Source organism: Clupea harengus, chromosome 6 (genome assembly GCF_900700415.2).
Source record: "Clupea harengus chromosome 6, Ch_v2.0.2, whole genome shotgun sequence".
In the NCBI taxonomy this organism is placed as follows: Eukaryota; Metazoa; Chordata; class Actinopteri; order Clupeiformes; family Clupeidae; genus Clupea; species Clupea harengus.
This window is the reverse complement of record NC_045157.1, coordinates 20837864-20862387: the sequence shown is the minus strand read 5'-3', so window position 1 is coordinate 20862387 and position 24524 is coordinate 20837864. Positions and strand designations below refer to the sequence as shown.

The 24524-nt window shown below is 44.4% G+C and overlaps 1 protein-coding gene across 6 annotated transcripts in view; it reads left to right on the top strand.

The window, feature by feature from the left end:
- Positions 1-94: 94 nt before the first annotated feature.
- Positions 95-24524, top strand: part of lrrk1 (leucine-rich repeat kinase 1) — a 42783-nt gene continuing 18353 nt past the window's right edge. The window contains exons 1-24 of one of the 6 annotated variants that reach the window (XM_031569350.2): positions 95-325; positions 771-817; positions 1293-1460; positions 5102-5268; positions 8780-8951; positions 9240-9419; positions 12971-13122; positions 13633-13859; positions 14499-14626; positions 14917-15080; positions 15496-15633; positions 16291-16403; positions 16590-16660; positions 16937-17066; positions 17297-17409; positions 18162-18376; positions 19330-19494; positions 19995-20167; positions 20417-20537; positions 21013-21172; positions 21595-21871; positions 22156-22327; positions 22638-22807; positions 23428-23567. In XM_031569350.2, the coding sequence (XP_031425210.1) occupies positions 1391-1460; positions 5102-5268; positions 8780-8951; positions 9240-9419; positions 12971-13122; positions 13633-13859; positions 14499-14626; positions 14917-15080; positions 15496-15633; positions 16291-16403; positions 16590-16660; positions 16937-17066; positions 17297-17409; positions 18162-18376; positions 19330-19494; positions 19995-20167; positions 20417-20537; positions 21013-21172; positions 21595-21871; positions 22156-22327; positions 22638-22807; positions 23428-23567 (3418 nt within the window). In that variant the 5' untranslated portion in view covers positions 95-325; positions 771-817; positions 1293-1390. Of the gene's footprint in view, positions 1461-2206; positions 2646-4821; positions 5006-5101; positions 5269-8779; positions 8952-9239; positions 9420-12970; positions 13123-13632; positions 13860-14498; positions 14627-14916; positions 15081-15495; positions 15634-16290; positions 16404-16589; positions 16661-16936; positions 17067-17296; positions 17410-18161; positions 18377-19329; positions 19495-19994; positions 20168-20416; positions 20538-21012; positions 21173-21594; positions 21872-22155; positions 22328-22637; positions 22808-23427; positions 23568-24524 lie in introns of those variants that run through there. The other 5 variants (XM_031569349.2, XM_012834618.3, XM_031569351.2 and 2 more) reach the window with 5 other exon arrangements.

The window sequence follows — 24524 nt, the reverse complement described above, 5'->3', positions numbered from 1 at the left end:
CAAAAAGATTATAAGTAGCTATAAAACATATGGAGTGGTCATGCTAGTTGTAGACTATCAATAGTCTGATTAACATTGACATAGTAACACTGCGTAGGAGGTCAAGCGCAAGTCATTAATAACAGCAGAATGTAACAATTCCCGTTTCCGGGTAGTGTCTCGAAACAATGCCGTAGAACTGTGCAGTGCAAAGCAGATGGAAGTACTGGATGGTAAATCAGGAAGTCAGCCTCTTCTCTCTGCGAACTTCTCAAATCAGGTCTAGCAAAGTCGTCGATTGATGGCAAGAGAAGAATTGCAGCAATGTCCGTGAAAGTAGGGTTTTGTAAGTATTACACAAACGATAACACAATAATGTGGTAAGTAAAGAATTACTCCAACACGCAGACACGAGATAGCGCAGCTGTCAGAATGTAAGGTGTTAGCAGCAGGCTATAAAATATAGTAAAAGTTTTTATTACCTGCATATAACATTGTAACTGATGGGCAATTGCTTTTTGCTATTGCTTTTCTCTGTTCTTTCGAGGTTGTTTTGCATACGTCTGCGAAGAGAACACATTTTGTTGTTCCGAGTTGTGTTTCGCAAAGAACAAGTTTTCTCATGTCAGTCTCATGTTAGTGAATAAAACAACGTAAATGTAATCATTTTAAATATTCCTCTTGGGTATATACCATATAGTTGCAAACAACAATCTCCCAGTCTTGTTGCCTTGATCTAAGATGCAATTTCAGGCAGGGTTATTTCAACCAGTTTTGTTTTCCTCTGTCAGTGACTTCGGTATTCCAGTCCAAGAAAAAATGAGTCACGTCTGCCCTGGTAATCTCATTGCACTGTGGCAGAACTGTGAAAAGTGTGCTGTACACTTGCCGCATTCTTAGCCATCAACGGCATTTGTATTCACCTTTTTCTTGTAATCTTACCAGCCTAGTAGCCTATTCTCTGCCTCAATACGTTGGTATCTAATCCTAACCTGGACAAATCCTTCAAGGATAATTAATATTACATTTTCAAGCATTTCCACCTTTCATTTTCACAGTATAACTGAATGTCAAATGCTATGGTTTGTGGTCCTTGATGCTTATCATGCATTACATCAGGCATATCTCAACAAACCCTATGCGATTTTTTAATATTTGTAGAGTATCATTATATGATGTAGTTAATGTTTTTTTTTCTGATAGCTAATATATTCAAATGATATTACTCAATGAAACCACTCAGTACTACTAAGGCTATGTGTTGTAGACACCAAAAAACGTTCCTTAACTGTTGTTCTGTTGGCATGTGGCAGTTAATAGGCTTCTGGACAGCAGCACCATACCATGACCAAGATGACTTCTTCGTGAAGAGGATGCTGTGAGCTGTGTGGAGGCCATGCAAATGCGATGAATGATGTCTTACTGGTCTGTTGGAGTCTCAGAGGACCAGGGAGCCACAAGTAGCATGGGAGAGCAAGATGGTGAGAAATGACAGTGACTGTATTGAAACTCTTTCACAATCCAGGTTTTCATTGGAAATGATGAAGCAAAGAGGTGGATGAGGAGTGTAGCCAAAGTTGATTGTAGGGTCTTTGAGTTGTTCGTAAACCGCGTTGAGATTGCAGCACGTGTCTCAGAGGTGGTTCAGGAAACCTACTGGGCGCCACATGCAGAAGTGAGAACTGAAACACGTTGACGCTGTAAATAGGCACTAGTACAGTCAAGGCTGGGTTTGGTAAAATTACCGTCCCTCTCACTTTTTTTGGCAGTCTCTGCTCTCTCTTGTGGTGCAGTTTGATTCTTTAGAGTTCCTCCCTCACAGGACATTAAGGTATTAGCAATGATTAAACAAGCAATGATGGAAGCCAGTCCTTCTGCCATAAGCACTGTAAAATAATCCACAAAAGAATATCTTTGCTTTTTTTTATTTTAGGATTAACTTCTGTCAGGCTCACGCAGAGTATCTGACAGGCATACACTACTGTGGCCATTTCTGAATTCTGAGAGTGACCACATGAATTCACATATGCACATGTACATGATCTATACCACTCAATGTCCAGTAGATGGTGTAACCCCCTCCAGCCAGTGCGAGAGACACGCAGCAGTGGCCACCAGTGAGAGCAGCTCAGAGGGCTACTCTCTGTAGAGCGTGCAGCCGCCAGCCAGCAGAGCTGGGGGTTGCTGCGGCAGCCCCACGCCCGACGCCACATAAAGAGGCTACTGTGCTAATCGGCTCCAGTGCTGCTTAAGCCATCTGGTACAAGTGTGCCAGTGAAATAAGGCTCTGAGGTCATTCAGACGCTTACTGTAGCCCTCTTCTCCCGCCCTGTACCAGTCCGCCGGAGCCGAGGGGAGGACGGAAGGGGTGGGTTTCAGTATGTAAAGGGGCTGGAGGTAGGGAGGAGGGGGTGAGGGGAGGCAGCACAGGCTAACCTTGCCATTAAGGACAGGAGGGGAGAGCGTATTCAGTGAGGCATCCTCCCCCTCTTCAGCAGAGGGATGCAGACGGTGTTCAGGGAGAGGAATGGCTGTGATTTGGCGATAGGGAATCCTTGATTTTTTTTTTCAATCACAAGCTGTGTGGCATGAGATGTTGAAAGGAGGGTGTCATTCTGCCATGGATAACACAGACAGGGTTGGATCAGCCGTCACATTATGACAAGGTACTTTATGTAGGAGGCACATTGTCAGTCGTAAAAGCATGTTCACAGCCTGTCTGTTGAGGATTTGCTGTCTCTTTGTTGTGGGTCTGGAATTTGTTGGTTTAGTTGTGGTCGTAGCTACCAGAATATGATCTATTGAGTTTAACTGTACTATTTTGGGTTGCTTGTAGAAGTATCCAAAATGCTTGTAGTATTTGTGGTGTAGCCTTCAGTATATCAAGAAATGTGAATACTTTTTGACGTTATTTTTGGTAGTTTAGCACAAAATGTTTAAAAGGCCCATCATATTTTCTTGCCATTATTTGAACTAGTTGAAGAGTACTTGATGCGTCATACTCACTTATCAGTCTGTTTGATCTTGATGTGATCGTCATGTGATAAGTAACTCAACTCTAGTGTACTGTTGAAGATGTCATCAGAGCCTTAATACAGATGGCCCAGGTCACCATCAGCAAATATTAAGTAATTTTCCTGGTATCAACTTTTTGTTGTTCATAAAGCCATTGAAAAGATTGGAAATCATAACACATATTAATACCATAAAACACATGAAGTAGACACCTTTTGTTCCTTTTTCTAGACAAAGATATATATTACAGCTAGTTAAGTCATGCATTCAGCTTGAGAAGGCCTCAAATCCTAGTACCATAACAAAGACTGTTATTTCAATAGCGAGTATAAGCCTCTCATAACAGCCAACAAAAGCCATTGTGTAATAAATATATATTTCAGAGATCTGTTTGTTGAAAGTTCAACCATTAAGACCACATAATCCAGTAAAGGAAGGATCTCACCGCTATGCTGAAACACTCAGTCACAACAAGTCTTGTAACGCGCTTTTGATCACTTGATGTAATCAGTAAGCGCAACAAATAAGCAGATTTTCTTCTTTTATTTGCTAATGAGGTACTGAGTACATCCTGCAAAATCGGCAGCATTAACCAACCCTGGAAGTAAAATCTGTAGAAGGCACCATACTTCCAAATTCAAATTCTTGTTTCTCATGTTCTATCGCAAATAAAAGTGCAGTGAGTCACTGAGGTGAGGCAGTAAATTCCATGAGATCATTTGGACAGGTTCTCTTTAGAGTAACGATTTGGATGCTATTGTAGCCGATGCTCAATGCTCTATAATGTCAACATCTCCCTGGAAGCCTACTTAAGGTTTAAGCAATCTCATTACAGCACCACCCATAATCTATTTGCTATGATACACTAATGTTCCAGAGATGAACGGGATGGTTTTTAATGGGATTTGCTCCCTTTAATCTTCAGCCCTAAATGGGGACTGCACTGTCACTGATGTCAGTGATGAGCTCTTATTGAGATTATGTGAGTGTGAAACCGATCTCTTTGTGTGGCAGGGGGGTTGCATCTGTGGGCTGCGTCATCTCTGTCAATTAACCCACAGGCTGTGGACGCGTTTAAACAGTATAAAATGTAAGAAAGCACGACTGGTCTCATATCTTGACTGCGTGCAGGCTGTTGTCTGTATATTTTTTATTCCTACGGCCTTTATCCAAGATTAATTGCTGCAAACTCAAGTTTGATCTCTGTGGTTGGGCTGTTAGCTCCAGCAGTAGAGAGGCAGTATTGATGCAGCTCTGGCACTGGTCTAATGGTTACTGTCCCTGAGGCTTTCTCAAATAGCCCTTCAGACTTGCCTGCTTAATTATTCATTCAAGTCCTCATATTAGGGAGCAGTTTCAGTAAAAGAGACTTTTTTTTCTCCTATTTTCCTCCTAAATCTATATGAAGCAAACTTTCACTTTAGGTTGTCAAAGAGAAGAACGCTCCTTAAAAATGATGTGCGATACACACAGTATATCAATACTGTTTCCACATATGCAGGTGGTGGGGAGAGCCAAACCGTCCGCCAAACCGAGAACACATCCCCTTTCCCCTTCTAAGCTCTGCAGACGCCCACACAGCGCTTCAGTGAATGCAGTAGTGGGAGCTGTAGATGCTTCTGTGTGTGTGTGTGTGCATCTGCATCCCTGTATTTACACCCAGCAGATTATTTTTTCACGAGTCCCCTCCTCTTCAGATGGGAGTCTCACGCATTAACCTGCAGGATGAGCCAGGAATGCATCTCCTGAGGGCTTTGGGCATCCATTAGGGGGCATTCCTTAAGGGGCTCTGTGCAGCGTACCTTTGAGCCCTAATGGTCCTGAGAGAGATCCAGGGGTATGTGCAGCCTCCCCTCACATCCCGTGCTACAAGCTAGTCCAGGGGGAAACTGGTGTGCATTCTTTATGAGCGTGACCTATTTTTTGATGCCTTTCTTGGTGCAAGGCTGTTCCCTGAGCTTGCGCTGGAACTGTGTGTGCGCAGTATGGCGAAGGCTCTTCTCTGACTGAAGTGCGTCTTCCGTCCGTGTGTGTGTGTGTGTGGTGAGGGGAAAATGTTGTGGGGGGAACTGATCAATGATATCCTCTGACAATGTTCCTTTCCCAGGCGCCGCCGACATGGGAGCCAAACAGTCTGTCTTGGGAAACTTCTCCTTGGGCCAGTCGCCGACACTCGAGAACATCCAGGCGGCCTACAGGGACGGGGAGAGCGGCCGAGCGCAGGATCTGATCAGGATATCCTGCAAGGAGAGCGGCGGGCTCCGGCCAGAGCGGGTAAGAGATGCTTCCTCTCCTCTCTCACTTAACGAGTCTGTTGTTTTCTGCTGGAGGTGAAAGGAGCCAGGAACAGGAGGGAGGGAACGAGACAGGCAGCCGAGTCTTATCGATCAAGGGGGCGAAGAGCAGAATTCCCTATGCCCTGAAGAGGGGAGAGGAGAATGGTGTCATGTTTATATCTAATATTGAACACGAGCACACAGTCAGCAACCAACGTAGCCAGAGCAAGCACAAGAGCTGCCGTTCTCATGTTTGTTTATATTGAATGCAGCTCCACGTTGGCTATTGTCAGGGGAAGAGGTGGCCTAGTTAGCATATGCTGTGTTCCTCCATCAAGTTGGCTGAAATAGGTACGCTGAAATCATTCTGGATGTATCTACAGTGGCTGGGAAGAGGAAGCAGCCCCTTCTGTTTTTGGCATTGTGGTGAGATAGACGAGACAAGATTAGGCTTCTCCCCATGCTATTTCTGAAAGCTACTGGTCAGTCAGGTATCTTGTTTTGTAATGGAACAAGGCAGTTCAAAGGTTTAATTCCTTAGGAGCAGACAGAAGATGAACTTAGCAGGAGTGTTTCCAACACTTTGTCCTTTGGTAAAGTCTGGAGAAGAGCAATAGCTTTTGTAAGCAACACAAGGTTGATATTGACATTAATATTGATTGGTGAGATTGCTTTTGCTTTGCAGTAAAAATGAATATAATGACCTAGTTAAATTACCGATAAGATACCGACATTCCCACTAGAAAGGCATATTTGGACATAAAATTGAATCTTACTCTAATAGAAGACATTTATATAACCTCCTGACATTTAATCATTTTCTCTGTGGCTTGGTAAATATTGGCACCTGTGAGAATTGAATATGAAAAAAGAGAAGTGAAGAGAAGAGACTTTATTGTGTCTAGTCAGCGTTAACCACTCTAATGGGTCTGTAATATGGCCGCTAATGATGCTGCTATTGGTGGTAGTGGCTCTGAATGCCATAGCTCAGCACACATGCACACTTACACTCAGATAATAAAAGAAGCATCAGCTTTCAGCACCCACTTTGAATAAGACCCCATCCATTAAAAGTGACTTGTAGTGTTGATTGATGTTTCATCCTCTTAAATATACAAGACCTGACCTGGAACACAGTGTCAGTTTCATTTTTTCTACGTTTAAGAATGTTGCCAGGGCTCTTCCATCAGATTAGGAAACATTCAGTCCAGAAGTTTTACGGAACAGAAATAGAGAGAACTGGTCGTTCAAGTTGATTCTTATGAAGTGTGTCTGCCTAGAAAGAAGAAAACAAGAATAAAAACAGGAAGTGCCATTTAACGAGCTGACTGTATGGGTATGCCAGAGCAGTAGTTGTGTTGTTGACTGCCTATGTCGGCGCTTGTTTGAGGAAAGCAATAATAGGAGTAGCATCACTAATATAAAATGTGTTTGAATTGATTCATTCATGCATCCATGGTAGGTTTCAAGAGTTCAAATCATTTGAAATTGTTTTATTTTTTGTTTTTTTTAGTCTCCTTTGTCCTTCCTTTGTGCTTTTAATACCTCCTCACCATTTATGAAGCCAATCAGAAAAATAGTTTAAATAGTATTAATAGTGTTGCTGCCATCTAGTGCCTAATCCACACATTGACATGAGCTCATGTTTGTTTTTAGCTGGTTAGCTTCCTTTTTACACACTTTAAAGGCACAGCATGTAGTCTTATCCCATACTAAATGTTTCCAGACTTTCAATAATTAGGCTATTTAATTTTGAACAAGACAGTCTCCCGTAATCTTCCTGAACATTCCCTCCACCTTAATTGTTGTAGGTCTTTTTTGCATTTCTTTGCATGACATGCATAAGAATAAAACACCCCAAATACACAATGAAGACACGAAGAATGTAGAGGAACAATGGGTAGTATCTTTTCACTGTACCTGCAGAATATCATTGTTATAACAGGTTCAGAAATGTCATCAGTTTTGACAAACAAAACCAGATTTTGCAGAATTATACTTTCTAACGTTACAGTGTGTTAAGTTAAGTGCTGAGAACATGCATAAAAACACCCTATGTGACTCCTATAAACAAAAACACTTGTTTGGGATGTTTACACAGAACACAGAGATTCGGCATAATAACGTTAAATACCAATAGGCTATCAGTATGATATAGTAAAAACTATATCATTAACCTTTGCTGTATTTAGCAGTCTGCTGTATTGGCTCAAAGCAACTCATTTAATGCACGTGATCCCATTGAGGATAACTTTTGCGACATTTCAAACAAATGTTCTGGTTCTGGTTTTGTCGTGAACCTATGAATAGGCTACGTGGTTCAATAGTTTATCAGCCCTGCAACTCAAAAAGCCTACCTAAGATAGTTAGACAAACGTTTTTTTTTTTCTCTCTAAAGTGATATGCGGCCTGCACATTCAGAGTAGTCTGCTTCTAGTTCTGCTCGGTTGGTGCTGCATATTATAAAACAAATTATTATTATCATAAATCCCACTCTATGGACTGACAATTTTTATTGTTCATTTTGAGACTGATGGGCCTGCTGGGACTGATTATCTTTGACAGTGGGGAGTGGAGACTAACCTGTGACAAACACCTATCTCATCCGTATGCATGCATCATGCACTTAAAATGTATTGAAGTTTAGTAGCCAAACTACATGAAACTGAGAAATGCTTTAATTACTTTTATGTTATTAACACTTGTTTCTACAGTGTTTAGAGCTCCAAAGTCTCAGCCACAAACATAAGTGTGTCTTTTTTTTTCAGCACCTCTGAAAGTAGGTTTTTGAAAAGTGTGTTTTATAGTTGATTTAACCAATAATGATAATAATGACATTCTTACTGCTCTCAGAGTATTGATGCTGAGTTTGTGCTAAATAATAGCATATGTAGCATCTACAGAGCCCCTAAAGTCCTGAAAGGTGATTATTTAAAAATGTGTTCCTATGATAACTACTTGTTTCCACAAGATAAAAAATATCACCTGATCCAGGGATCAATGGGCCTCATTCTCGAACGCAGTTAAGAAGAATTTAAGAGGAATTTAAGAGGAATTTCTTCTGAATTGGATTTAGGAAAACATTTGGCATTCATGAAAGTTCTCTCATCTGGGATTTGTTCTGAACTTCAGAAGACTTTCCGAACTCGAAATAGCAGTCGTAACTCGGCCAGAGTTTTCTCAAATGCGATTCCTTAAAAAACCACAAGATGGCACACGGGGCCATCTTGTGGTTTTTGGAGGAATCGCATTTAAGAAAACGAACGAGCGAGTCGAACCTTTCTTTTGCAGGGCAAGGTGTTATCAACCACGTAACAGCATAGGTTACGGAATGCAACGGCCAACTGCTGCTGCAGCACAATCACACTCACATTTTCTTGCAGAAATGCATCTCTATTCTCATGTTGCTATACATACTCTGGAGTGTTCTTTATTGCATATGATTGAAAGGCTAACTAGGAAGCCTATCCTTTTAAACATGTCATCCTGGTGTCTTGTGGTCCGTGCAGCAGGAGCTGCTGTGTGTAGCTGCTCAGTATGGGGATGTGGAGAGCGTGCGATACCTGCTGAGAGAGGTCAGGGTACCCATCCCCCAAGAGACCGGAGAGAAGAACCCCGCCATCCAGGCCGCTCACTCGGGCCAGCACCACGTGGTCAGAGAGCTGCTCGACTCCATACCCTGTGAGTCAGTGACAAAATCAATAGGACTGGAGACTGCAGGGGGAAAACAGTTAGAACAGAAACCGTTGAGAAATGGAAAGATGTATCGACTGTGATAAAAAAAAAAAAAAATGGACGTACTGAAGAAGTGCATACATTCATACAGCAGTGATTTTACACACATATGATTTCCCTCTCTCAAAAACTATTAAGAAGAATTGAGCAACACATTTTCTGTCCTTCAGTGCCTTTTTATGCTCCCGCTCACGTTCATCATCCTCTCCCACTCTCTTACCCTCTGGCTGTCAGCGCATTGTCTGCGCAGGGACCTGCTGAATTGGATGTTGGCGACAGCATGCCAGCAAGGACACCTGGAGGTGGTGAAGCTGCTGGTTCTTAGTTACCAGGCCGATGCAGAGGACTGTGCCATACACAACAATGAGTTTGCAGTCATCACGGGCCTGCCATTATATGCTGCAGCAAGAGCAGGTATGGCACACACACAGACACACACACACGTTATTGGGATGTGGCGACTAGAGATAGTGGTGAAGAGGAAAAACTACAGTGCACAACACCCTCTCAACAAGCAAGTACTCCTTCTCTACCACCCCTTCCAAAGGAATGGGGCGACCTTAAATAATGCTGCCCATTGGGCCAAATTGGACCAATCATGCCCAATTGAATCCAACCATGTCAGTGGGGTAACCCTCCCCACATTAGTCCTATAATGCACATAATACATACATTAACAAATACATCAATCCACACCAAATTCACCAATGTTCCCATAACAATACATGTATCATATTTACACCTTTTACACATAAGCTACCACACATATTATTAACAAACACACATAACAACCGTCACATTAAACACCCCTCATGCCAATTCCCATCTCCCTCCCCTGTGGGACGTGGAGAAATACCGCTCCTTAGGAGCGCGCGCTTCCTCAATCAAGCATCAGAAGTGTTGGGAGACTGTGAGTATCTGTATGTATGAGTTAAACAGGGTTGTATGCTGAAACAGCGAGTAAAGGTGATATGACATGTTAATGGATGTAATGATAATAAACAGGTGAACGGTTACAATGGTGAATTATGTTTTGTATTTATACTGCGGTAATACCGCGTTGTAAACACACAATGGCGTTTGCGTCTGAACTCGCGCCAAACTCTCACAGCCAACCATACAGACACATGACTAGGCATGTGTGTGTTAGCTTGAGTTCAATGGGCCTCATTCTCGAACATTTTCTGAAGTTTCTTCTGAAATGTTTCTTACGGGCTTCGGAAAAACAACGTAAGAAAAAGACATCCGACAAATTCATGAACGCTTGAAAATGTGTTCCCACGCAGCAGAAGTGTTCTGAGCTGTGCTCCACCGGAAGAGTTTTCTTAAATTGAAAGTGCGTTCTCGTGCTCCTGAATTTGCATACATACACGCCCGGGGCACGCAACCGTAGTGACGTGTGCAGTCGGAATCGACCGAATCTACACGAAAGCAACTCGTAAACGAGTCATGTCAAAGTGGAAAGCGAGGCTGAGCACCGTCGAGTAAACGCAGATCTAACTTCAACGTTGCAGAGGTGGACCATTGCAGTATGTAGATGTGTCCATTATATTCCACTATAGCTATATCAACGTGATTGAGTTTAGTGCTTATTTATTTATTCACTTACATTTGCAGTGTTCGTGTACATTCACATTTAGTCATTTAGCAGACGCTCTTGTCCAAAGCGACGTACAAGGGAGAGAACAGTCAAGCTACGAGCAATAGAGACGTAGAATAAATACTACTTTACATAAGAAATAGAAAATAAAAACGAGGTGCAGGAATGTAACTGCTGTAAGTGCAAGTTAAGCACTAGTCGAAGTGCCAGTTAGGAAGGGAGGTGCTCTCTGAAGAGTTGGGTCTTCAAAAGCCTCTTAAAGGTAGAGAGGGACCCCCTACTCTGGTAGTGCTAGATAGGCAGTTTGTTCCACCAACGTGGAACTACAAATGAAAATTCTGGATTGCCGTAGGCTACTTGCACAGACGGCAGTGCCAAACGACGCTCACTAGACGAGCGCAGCATTCTGATGTAGTCCTTTTATTTATTTTATGACATTCTGGTGCCTCGTAGAATCATGACTATACATGTGAAACGTAATTGTTAATGATACAAATATTCTCGTAATTATTATTATTATAATTATTTTATTCCGAAGATGTCTGTAGAGTTGATGTGAACACAATCACCAACGATTTCTCACAAATCCATTAACACTTCTAACACGGGGAGTTTTCTTAAATGCGATTCTGATCGCTTTTGAGAAAACTCTGGCCGAGTTATGACTGCTATTTCGAGTTCGGAAAGTCTTCTGAACTTCAGAACAAATCCCAGATGAGAAAACTTTCATGAATGCCAAATGTTTTCCTAAATCCAATTCAGAAGACATTCCTTCTTAAATTCTTCTTAACTGCGTTCGAGAATGAGGCCCATTGTCTCTCTCTCCCGCTCTTGCGGTCAACGAGAAAGTCTCTTTCTCCCGCTCCTGCCGGGCAACGTGAGTAAACTCCCTTTTACTGCACGGTGGAAACGGGCGGAGATCTCATTTCATTGTTCCAGAGGTGGAGGTACTGTTGCAGAATGTAGATATGTCCATTCTATTCCACAATGGCTATATCCACGAGATTGAGTTTAGTGCTTATTTATTTATTTATTCAATGCCATTTGCAGTGTTCGTGTAGTGCTTTTATTTATGTTAGGACATCACTGCCTAGTAGAATCATGACTATAAATGTGAAACGTAATTTTTTATGATATAAATATTCTCGTATTTATTATAATAATTATTTAAATCCGAGGATGTCTGTATAATTGATGTGAACGCAATCACCAACGATTTCTCACAAATTCAGCCCTTAAGAACATGGGCGCACTCCAATCTGGCCGATTTATGACTGCGTTCCTAAATTCTGTTCAGTTAAAAACGAACCCCAGATGAGAACTTTCATGAATGCCAAAATTGTCCCGGGAACTTCGTAAGTGGAGTTAAGAAGACATTTCTTCTTAACATGTTCTTAACTGCGTTCGAGAATGAAGTCCAACCTCAATCTCAACCTCTTTACATATCGTGTAGCATAGCGGTAGTGACAGGGGAGAGAAGAGGAAAAAGAGGAGTGTGTGTGCTTTGTCCAAAATCAGCCTCTTTTTAATCAGCAGGCTGGTTAAGCTACTAGCTAATGCTTGTTAACAAACTCAAGTTTGAGCTTTTGGACAAAGCAGGAGAAACTTCAAGGTCACTTCATGTTACCAGCTTGTGCTTGTTGAACAAGTGGTGTGATAAATGACGTACTGGCTTTTACTTGTAGAGGTTTTACTGGTGTGGTTGGTTTCCTTACAATCTGACCGTGTACTGGGCTGATTTACTGAAACACGGAGCTGCTGGTAGCCCCGCCCGTTGGAAACAGCATGTGAACCAAACCACTTTGAGGAATAGGGGGATAATGATTTTTCAACACTTAAAACAACACATTGTTTTACGTTTATAATAAGCACCGCTTGTATTTAATAATACTTTGTTATTCAAAAGTGTGTATTTGTGTTTACAATGATTGTTGGGGGGGACAACTTTATGGTAGGGAGGACACGTCCCCCCTGTACCCCCCGGGATTTCCGCCTATGGGTGGAAAGGGGAATTCACTGCGGTAATTCACCTTTCCACATCGGGGAAAAAAAATAGATAAGAGCATGTAAAGATAAACAGCAAAGAAAGCTGTTGATAAGCTCTCTCCTATAACAGTTCCCTTTAATTACAATGAGCTGCAGTAAACCTTTGAGCCAACCTGAGCAGATACTTTTACAGCTGATTTCTCTCTCGTTTGTCATTGGTCACAAAAGTGGAAGTCGTGGAAGGGAATTTACTTCAACCAGCATTCCAAAGTAAAGCACACTTCCTCTTTCTCGTGGTATGTTAGCGGCACTTCCCATCACAGGAGAACTCCAGAGCCGAGCGTGTTGAGTCAAGCCAAGATTTCTGTGCTCCCCGTAGGCAAAAAGGAGATCGCCACCTTCCTGCTGGAGAATGGGGCCGGCTTCTCCTCCTACACCTTGATGGACCACCCCGACTTCAGCCGAGAGCTGCTGCGTCAGCGCCTCCTAGAGACAACCCCCGGCGCAGAGACCAGTGGGACCACGGAGGAGGTCAGTGTCCGAGTCAGTCACTGTTCAAATCCCATACAGTTCAAATCAGGGAAGGATTGCACAGACCCCTGGCCTACATGATGATGGGATTTAATGGTGATTTGGGATCGCTTGAGGAGGGGAATGAAAGCAGTGTCAGTGGAATTGTTAATTTTTTTTTTTACATATCTGGTATTTATCAAACTATTTGCTTCTAGTCAAGTGACTGGCATGCATTCAAATTACTTGGAAATGGGAATTGCACAGCTGTTCTGTAAATGTCTGGTATCTATCAAAATAACTTAGGTGTGGGCATGCGTGCGTGTGTGTGTGTGTGTGTGTTTGTGTTCCTTCACTCTTTTATATGGAGATGTTTGTCTCTTTATATTTCCATGCAATCTTGTGTGTGTGTATATGTAAGCGTGTGTGGTTCTGTTTATGTATACATGTGTGTACTTAAAAGTACTTAAAAGACTTAAAAGTTCATATGTATGTATGTTTGTGTGTGTGTGCATGTGCTCATCTCTTCAGGCTCTTTCAGTGCAGTGGTCAGGCCTGAAGCTGCCATGGCTGGAGCTGGACTGGTTTATGGATGTGTCGTCACGGATCACCCATCTGGACCTGTCCAGAAACAGCTTGAGCTCCCTGCCCTCCGTGGTGCCATGGGGCCTGATTGAGCTGCGCAGCCTGGACCTGTCATGCAACCAGCTCAAGGAGCTGCCCAGCACCCAGTCCTCCCAGGAGATCATCTGCACACGGTGAGGAATAACATAAACACAGTCACAAATATACATGCTCATGTGTGAGCACACACACACATGCACACACACACACAGATACACATACACACACACACAGATACACATACACACATACACACAAACTTAAATGTCAGAGCACGCACACATATACATAAACACAACCACAACCACACCCACACAAGTTTGCACATAAACATACAGAGACAAGCTTCCCCATGGAGAAGAATGAAGGAACACACACACACACACACACACACACACACACACACCACACACACCACACACACACACACACACACAGACACACACACACACATGCACACACACACATTCACACACACACAAAGTGTACTGAAACACAACACATACTCTCTCAAACACACACACACCACACTCACTTGCTCATTCTCACTCACTCTAACTCTCATAAGCACACAAATCCAAACAGTATCCATTCTCTACACATCTCAGTGTAATCTCTGGGTCCTGAGAGGCATGGGAAAGTCATCTCAAATCTCCACCAAGCATTTGATTTTTTCATGCTCCTCTATCCTCAAGCCAGAGAAATAAATCTTTGTAATCCTCTCTGCGTTTTCTCCCCTCCCTCCCTGGGATGTTGTTCTTTTCCTGCTGAAGATTACGCCACGTCAGTCTATCTGAGAACGAGCTGGCCAGCCTGCCTCCCGGGCTCCTTCACATGTGCCAACTCCAGAGGCTCAGCGCCGCTAAGAACAAACTTACTTCCCTGTTTGAGGTCCCTAATGGTACGCCCCGCACAGCGCACACAGACAGGAGACAGGGACACACTACTGATGGGGTTTGTGATGTGTAGTGTGAATTGGATCTTTGGGGTTGGATACAGAGACATCTATCATTTGTTTCTATGAACTCACTCTCTCTTTATTTGTCTTTCCCTTTCGCTTCCTCACACACACACATACACACGCATACGCATACACACACACACACACACACACACACACACACACACACACACACACACACACACACACACACACACACACACTGTAACTGATTTTTATTTTTAAATCAGGGACCAACTGGATAGGTCTGCGCAAGCTGCAGGAATTGGACGTGTCAGACAACAGCCTGAGCAGCCTGCCCTCGCCAGTACTGCACTGCTTTAAGTCCCTGTGCAGCCTGAACGTCTCCAGGAACAAGCTGGCGTCCTTCCCTGACCCATGGGCCTGCCCTCTGGTTGGTAATCCTACATGCTCTCTACCCCTCTCTGGGTGGTGCTGTTTTCTCGCCCACAGTCCTTCTTACATGCATCTTGGAACTCCACCCATGCGGCAGCATCAGATTTCAGTCCTGTTGCAGCCGGAGCATCCTAAACCCGATCCCCAGCCCAGTCTCCCTCACCAGAATGTGCTTATTCCACACCTTGCTTTGGCAGTCAATTGTTCATAGGCTTATAGGGACATAGCCTTGTTATTGGGGGTAAAAAGTGTGATGGGTTGATGTGGTCCACCTTGTAAAAAACAAAATCGTGTGTAGTGTGTAGGCCTCTGTCTTGGTGAAAAATGTGGGGTCCATCAAACCTCCAGCATTGCAGGATTATATGGATTGAAATTAAGAAATACTACACAGTTGCATTTCCTTGTCCTGACAGAAATGTTTAAGAGCATCCTGCAACCAAATTGAGAGCCTGCCTGATTTGATCTCCATTTTCTGGAGGACTCATCTGAGGGAAGTGGATTTCTCTGACAATGCCCTCAAGGAACTGCCCTCCTACATCTTTGAGCTGGAGGTACAGTACATACACATACCTGCTGTCAATAGGAACAGTAACTCAATGTATTTTTCCACAGCTACAGGCCTGTGCTTCAGTGCACTGCCTCATGATGGCACTGTTGTCCAAGTGAAATGATTAGATTGCGGCATTGGAATACAGTAACCGCTTTGAGGAAACTGACACTTTCACGGATAACAGAATCAAAACACTGATACACAGACACTGAGTGTATGGTCATTAAATGTTAAAAGGTTAATTTTATTTTAATGAAACTTTGGCATGCCCCCTACCAAATCGTATCAATGAAGAAATAACTCAAACAAGCTGGTAGATTTTAAGGTATTTGAGACTCTCATTACCCCTCCTAGCGTAGCTCATAAAAGACCTGGCAGATATTCAAAATACACACAGGAAATCAGTACAGTAGCTTAAAAAGATCAGTTTGCAGATTATTGCTTTCACTGACCCACCAGAATGGCTTTACTGTTTCACATGGTACATATTTGGGCGATTTTATTAGGTTTGGGTTCAGGTAACAGAGATAAGCTTTTTGGGCTTATCCTAGCAGTATCAGTGGGTGGGATGTACCCAGGTGGAACCCCCAGGTGATGCGCCACGGTGGAAGAGGGCACAGTCGCGTTAGGCACCCTGGTGATTTTGTTTGTGTTGCAGGCCATTGTGTCCCTGAGGCTGTGTGGAAATCAAATCTCTTCTCTGCCCGCACCCAATAAATGGAAGTGCTCACAGCTGAGAACACTTGATCTGTCCAGGAACCAACTGGGGAAGTAGGTCATACTGTTGACTGCCCTCTCTCTCTCTCTCTCTCTCTCTCTCTTTCCCTCTTTCTTTCTCTCAGTCACTGCATGGCTTTCAGGGACTCATACCGCTTTTGTATAACTTCCTGTTTAATCAGTGTCCTTCTAAAACCCAGACTCCATCTTTGTGACTACAATGGTTGCTGCTTCTTTCAGGAGTGAGGAATCAACTAAAACCAGGAAGTTGGGCTTTTTCACCACATGGCAAAGGAGAGACCCTGATCCAGGTAAATTGTTTGGTCACGCATACATTTACTTACAGAGCCCTTGCTTCAAAGCAACAAGGCTACATAAAACAAAACTGTAACAAGGGTCATGTAAAATACATTTGTTATCCGTTGTTATGAACACTGTAGTTTCTGAGCACAGTCATAAGTTCCAGTGTCCAAGCACTGCCACACCTCTATACAGTGTGCTGGTCTAGGATAGTCTCTTAATTGTGTGTACAGTATGAAGTCATTGACCAGCGCCTGAGACTCTTGTGTCTGTGGCTTTTTTGGCAGTGTCGCCCATCCAGTTTCCAGTAATACTGCGGGATTCGTTGGAAGTACTGTTCTTGAACGACAACCAGCTGGACTACGTTCCCCCTTCCGTGTGTAGTCTGAAAACTCTCTCCGAGCTCTATCTGTCCAAGTGAGTAGCTCGCCTCAGGCTGAAGCCCAAGGGGAAATGGGGCTGAGCTCACTGAGATGTTGCCTGCTTTTGGGCCCTTCCATCACATCTGATACCCCATTGGTCTCCCTTTTCTCTGGCTTATGGTTTTAAAGTTTGGTGCTGTAAGCTAGTGCTGACGTTGACGCAGCTTATGTGTCGCGGCCGCGGCTGCAGCCGCTAACGCCATATCCTCCTTATTTTCCCTGCAGCAACACTGGCATTCAGGAGCTGCCCGCAGAGCTCGGCCAACTTCCCAACCTCTGGCAGCTGGACATCGAGGACCTCAATATCAACAATGTCCCGCCCGAGGTCAGGAAGGAAGGTAGTGTTACGTGCCGTGCCATGCCGTGCGCTTGTTGCTGCGCGCCCCCCCCAAACACACACACACATGGGCCCCACTTTTAGATCCACTGGCCCACATCTGCTAGATCCACTTAAGCTCATGTCAGCCTGGAGGGGCGTTTGGTGTCACAACACGTTAGTCAGGGAATCTGCTGGCCACTCAGAGACAAGCCTCTTAAAGCGGTTGAGTTTGTGTGCACAGGGCATTCTGCTGCTGCTGTGCTTTCACATGGATTACATGTTAGCTAGAGGACGTGTGATATTTATTCTCCAGGAGACGGTTCATGATACCCTTGAAATAGCAATGGGAAAGTGACATTCATTTTAGCTGAAGCTGCTGCTAAATCTTTTTCACCTTGTAATAACAAGGTATAATAACTCAATGTAATTTTACTTGGCTTGCATTGCAAAGGTAGTACTGTATACTAATGATGGGCCAATCAAGACTAAATAGATTTATTAAGAGTAACTGACTTTGTGTTAGTCAGAATACATACAGTGTTAATGTTCACAGAATTTTTAATTTTAAGTTTATCCCAAATAAAGTATAATTTTTTTTAACGTAAGTTTTGCGAATATGAGTTAACCCCTGCAGTGAGTTAGTGAAGAAGAAGAAGAAGAAGAAGAAGAAGAAGAAAAAGAGTGGATCAGCTTCAGGAGCCTACAGTAATGGAAAGTTATCAGGTCAGCTTAAAGTCCTGACAGCAGTCCCCCCCCTCCTTCTGTCCTCAGGGCCAGCTGCCGTTCTGGGGTACCTGCGTGCCCACCTGAGGAAGGCGGAGCCATGTCGGCTTCTTAAGATGCTGGTGGTGGGGCCGCCACGGCAGGGCAAGAGCGCCCTCCTGGAGGCCCTGCAGACGGGCCGTAACGCCCAGTTCCTGCCCGCAGAGTGCAGCATCCGCACCTCCGACTGGGAGCTGGAGCGACCCAGCAGCATCAAGGGGGGGGTGAGACAGCGCCACACGTCACATCACACTCACTCCCATAATCACACATCCTCGGCCTCATGCTAAACGCACTCACATGATGACACACTCACATGTACAGTAGGTACACTACCGCGTGTTTTCAGCCAACTGGGGTAGGAGTCTTGGCAGAGCTGAAGGCTGGAGTCTCCGACTGAGGGGACAGACTGAAGGTCAGGGCTCTACTCATAGAGGTCTGGAATGCCGTGTTTGACTCCCAAGGCTGCATTGCGTCATGAGCAAGCCGGCCACAGAGACGTGCTGGCCGAGGACCTTCTCTCCGAGGCGTCTCTCATCTCGTGCTTATCTCTGTGTGCATTCCCACACACACGCATGACCCAGTGGATGAGAAACAGAGAAATACTGAAGGGATGGACCTCCCTTTTTGAAGGGAGGTTTTTATTTCTCATGCATTTTCATTGAATAGTTTTAGACAGGTTTAATTCCACCGGGGAGGTGATTTATTTTTACTCTGAAAAGCAAACAGCGATAAAGTCCCATCTTGACCTCTCCTCCCTTGAAGCAATAAAGAGAGCAAGCGTTTGAAGTGACTTTTGACCCCTCCTGGAGAGGTGGTCTCATTTCCAGGCAGAGGCTGACTTAACTTCCTGTTCCCCTGTGAGTCAGGAGTCCGTCTGGCCGGGGCAGCTGGTCCTGCTCAGCCCACCACTGATTTACCACTGCTGTCCCTTTTTTCCCCCATCCCATTCTCTTGTAATGTGCACATATGAAAACATTCAGGTCTCTATTTCAATGCTCCACCACGCCCTACCCAGAGGCAATGTGAAGTATGCTTTGTTGTTAAACAACCAAACAATTGCTGCAATTGTATGAAATACTGAATGATTTTCTGAAGCAGTGGTACAGTATTTTGAGTTTTGAGTTTTTTTAAGCAAAGAGGTTTTCATCTGATCACATGACATGTGTGTTGCTAGGTAGACTCGGTGTCCTTCAACGTGTGGGACATTGGTGGGCCGGCCAACATGTCTACGGTCAACCAGTGCTTCTTCACAGACAAGGCCCTGTACGTGGTCATCTGGAACCTGGCGGTGGGGGAGGAGGCGGTGGCCAACCTGCAGTCCTGGTTATTAAACATTGAGGTGAGGGGAAAGGCCAGAGGAGAGGCCTCATCTCCGTGATACTTCCTCATTACATCCCTGACAGCTGCTCTCTTCTCCGGGCCAGGGCCCCCTGAGGGTGGGGGTGCTCAGGGCTCAGGGGCCACGTCAGCGTCAGTCAGCAGGGCATTTCTTATTTTGGGTCAAGCTGTCCACTGAACTGTGTAACTATGTGAACGGTTGAGCTTTTTAAGTTAATACCGGGAATATGTGTGTTGAATTTAGTATATAGATATGATTCTCAGTTTATGTTCCCTGGTGTGGTTTTATATTATATAGCAACAGGACCAAACTGGGATTTATGACCAGATAGTAAAATTCAGATTTATATCATTTTCATTCAGGGTAGATGCAACCTTGTATATGTGCTGTACTGGTCCATTATTTTTTAACCATGTTTTAGGAGACATCATTTTAATGATAGATGAGAGCCATGTTAATGGGCTGTTCTTGGGGATTTGACTGTGGTGTTTGTCTGTTAGGCCAGAGCGCCAAACTCAGCTGTGGTGGTGGTTGGCACGCATCTGGATCTCATCGATAGCAAGTTTCGCATTGAGAGGATTGCCACCCTGCGGGCCTACGTGCTGGCGCTCTGCCGCACTCCCTCTGGAGCCAGGGCCAGTGGCTACCCTGATATCACCTCAAAACATCTATAGTCAGTTCCAGCTTTTGTTCTATTCAGTTCTTCCTTTCTGTGAAAGCGTGTGAAAGGGTTCTGGAATCTTTTAATTCACTGGAGAAGATCCCGGTGTTTTCCTCCCCACTAATAGTTGGCAATTGTGTGTGTGTGTGTGTGTGTGTGTGTGTGTGTGTGTGTGTGTGTGTGTGTGTGTGTGTGTGTGTGTGTGTGTGTGTGTGTGTGTGTGTGTGTGTGTGTGTGTGTGTGTGTGTGTGTTTGAGACAGTGAGGTGTCCTGTAGGACTATGGAAGGTGTGGATGGACTAAAGAAGCTCTTGTATCAAGTGGCCTGCTCTATGAGGGACATCAGCAGTGCAGCCAGTTGTCACAAACTGGTTGGAAGGCTGGTGAGTAACACATGCTGTGATTTCTACCTTGCTGTTTACTTCTTCTCCGTAAATATAATTATGTGGAACTGAAATGACAAAGTTACAGAATGGTCCACTTCAATAGCATTGTCATTCTTACTTCTTCTTCGTAAATGTCATTATGTGGAACTGAAATGACAAAGTTACAGAATGCTCCACTTCAATAGCATTGTTATTCTAAACACATTTCATTTTTATTTTCAAAACAAATATTTGTGTGTAATGTGCTTTACGTGGCACATGCAGCTCTTGAAGTACCCTGAACACAATAAGCATGAACTTGCGGACATATCCCGAGGGAGTGCTTAACAGAGAACACAAGGGACTCAACACGTGTCTGCACGTCTAAATGACAAGCATTTACAGCTCCCTTGAAAGTACATGAAAGGAATGATTAGGGACCTTGTTGCCCCCTGTTCAACACCCCCCCCCCCCCCCACCCCACCCCACCCAGATCCCAAAAAGCTACCTGACCCTCCAGGAGGCAGTTCAGGCAGAACGATTGAGGCGAGACTCTGAGGACATGGTCCTGTACCTGACCGACCAACAGCTGGAGCAGGTCATCGAACAGAACCCCACCAGTGACATCAAAGACTATGAAGATCTACAGACAGGTAGCCTGCTTCAAACCACCTGTTCAGTTGAACCCTAATCTCACCTCAGTGATGCTGTACAATATGTCACCAGTTAGTTCCGCCCAACTTAGTCAGTCTGTTGGAATGACTTAGTATCAATAGTTTGTTTAGTGCACCGTCTTGACATTCAGTAAAAACAGGTTTTACACATGTCCATATGTCATTTGTCAACTGAACAAACATTTTTAAATGCAGCAAAGTGTATGGCTTAAGTGTTTTTGACAAACAGACAATGAATTGACTAAATAACTTGGAGGGGAGCTTACAAAACTGGGCTCAAATAAGAACCCATCCTACATGGTCTTTGTACACGCTAATGTTACACTGAGGTGTGCGAAGAGTGAGGTTGAAATGTGCTCATGCCGACGATGTCAGTCACATGTTCCATCTCTTCCCCACAGCCATCAGCTTCTTGATTGAAACGGGCACCTTGTTGCACTTCCCCGACACCTCTCACGGCCTGTGCAAGCTCTACTTCCTGGACGCGGTGTGGCTGTCCGAGTGCCTGGAGCGCATCGTCCGCCTGAAGAGCTCGCGCTCCGTGGCCCCCAACGGCGTGATCCTGGCCGAGGACCTGCGCATGCTGCTGGTGGGGACGGGCTTCACCCAGCAGACGGAGGAGCAGTACTTCCAGTTCCTGGCCAAGTTTGAGATAGCGCTGCCCGTGGCCAACAACAGGTGAGAAACCCTCACTGTGGACCACCCATGTACATGCTAAAATCAGGCATAATCAGGATGATACCTGCTCAGCAGAAAGGTAGGCATGTGCCCTTCTCAGGCCATTAGCACTGATTAAAACTTTAAAACATATCATAGAATCATAATGGTCTGGAAACAAATCTCATTTAATTCTCACAAACGAGATCGAAATAACACCTTATGATGTTCATCTTTATAACCAGACCAGACTAGACAAAACTACACTCTTGTCTAATGCCCTCCACCTGTCTTGCATACTGCAGCTATCTGCTCCCCCACCTCCTCCCTGCCAAGCCTGCCATGGATATCCATGGCTTCCGCCTGCAAACCCACAACACCATCCAGCGGCACTTCAAGATGAGTTTTGTGCCAGCAGGATTCTGGGAGCGCTTCATTGCCAGGATGCTGATCAGCTTGACTGAGATGGACCTGCAGGTGCGAACATCCAGAGAAACACATGGCAACACCACTCAGTATTTAGTTTGAGGCTGCCAGGTCCAGCCGGTCATCGTAAATCCTCAGGCCATTTACATGCTTCATGTCATATACTGTACTAACAATCACAATTTAGCATGCAGACCCATAGCCACAGAATGTGAAATTGTATGTGGTTGTAGCTCTGGTGACCACATGACCAATATGATTATCCTTATCTGCTTGTGGAGGTTATATATCTTATGTAACTGTGTCGAAATCAGATGTAATGAAAATGTGAATCAAAAATGTTTGTCGTCACACTTCACAGGCATTTGAGAACAAGAAGAATCCAAAAAGCCACAGGAACAGAAGCACAGTCATTTACAGTTTTGCTGGGAACCAGCAGCGGAACCGTTGCAGCACTTTCCGTGTCCGACGGAACCAGACAATCTACTGGAAAGAAGGACTCCAGGTGACTTTTGACGGAGGATACCTAAGGTATATAGCTTTTCAATGCCCAAAATGAATTACTTTTTATCCCTACGAACAGGATCTATTGTAACACAGTGAAGTGAACATTAATTAGCATAAATTAGACCCTCGGAGGAATGCTTAGGGAGGAAAGTAACTGCTTGCCAAATCTCAGCAGTGAATCATTCCTGCTTAAGTTATGAATCTTTGCCGGCTGCATACTTATATATTTAACATTTCATTAAACATTTTGAAGAACATAACAGTTTCATTTAGAAAATTGGTACCCTGTAGTGTTTGGCACACTGGCAACAGTTCAGGAGAGTTTTTCCACGTAACATCAGGACAGTGTGTGTGTGTGTGTGTGTGTGTGTGTGTGTCTGTGTGTGTGTGTGTGTGTGTGTGTGTGTGTGTGTGTGTGTGTGTGTGTGTGTGTGTGTGTGTGTGTGTGTGTGAGTGAATGCCCTGGGCCGTGCGAATGTTGATGATAGGCGTGGGAAGGGAGACCCGCTGAAGTATGAACACATCTCTGGTGTGCAGAGGGAAATGAGGCGTTGGGAGATTAAGGCTGTTCACACACACATAGGCACACACCCACAGGCACGCTTATGCACACCTTTTCTCTCTCTCGCTGTCTCACCCTGCAGCGTGGAATCATCTGACCTGAACTGGAAGAGAAAGAAGAGTGGGGGCATTAAGATCATCTGTCAGTCGGAGATGAGGGACTTCTCAGCCATGGCCTTCATCACCGATCATGTCAACGCCCTCATAGAACAGTGGTTTCCTGGTGAGGCACCAGCACCCTCTTAAACCCGTTCTAGGGAAAATCTGCACATGCATGTTCATTCAACATGGTTTCAGTGGCTCAACATTTATTTCTACAACCTGTCATATAGCAGAACGAATAGATATCAGTTTGCTGTTTGCTGTAGTGGTAGGACCATCCTCCTGCCCTGTGAAGGATGCACATCATATCTGTAACACAGTGTGGATATATCAGCAGTTACGATGAGAGAAGACAATGAGCAGTGATTTGTTTCATGGATTTCCTTAAATGACAAGGTCATTTTAAAGTCGTGTGCAGACCTGTAGTGAAGAGATTTCGCGAGGAGGCTGCTGGTGCAGAAGTAAACCGGTCTGACGGACGTGTGATTGGATTACGCCGAGTAGTAGTGATGGATGAGACGGCCGATATGGTGTGAGGAAGAGAGACAGAGAGATAGTGTGTGAAAAATGAAGTGGAGCGGGCAAAACAGCAGGAGGAAAGTGTTGTGACTCAGCGGGTCGACACATTTGAAGGGGCTGGTTTTGTTATATCTGGGAATGGTGCAGTGGGGAGAAGGGATAATAGGAAGCTCACTTCCTGAAAAATAGGAATATTACGTTAGTAGGTGCCACGAGTCCACATTTCTGCTGGAGGAGCTTAAGAGAAGGGAGTTCATCACAGTTGTGCAAGAGCCAGAAATGTGAAGTGGATGATGAATTGGTTTAGGGGCTAGATTAGGTGTCATACAAGGCTAATGATGGGGAGTGTACTGGTGTAGCCAGTGTAATGAAAGAGAACTGTCAGGTTACTGTAAATCATTTTTTACCAGAGGTTCTTATAGTCTCTCTCTCTCTCTCTCTCTCTCTCTATCTCTCTCACTCTCTCTCTTTTTCTCTCGCTCGCTTGCTCTGTCTCTCTCTTGAAACAAAATGCTTGTTGAAGAATGTGGTCTTGGGCTGCTGGGGCCTCAGGTTTGCT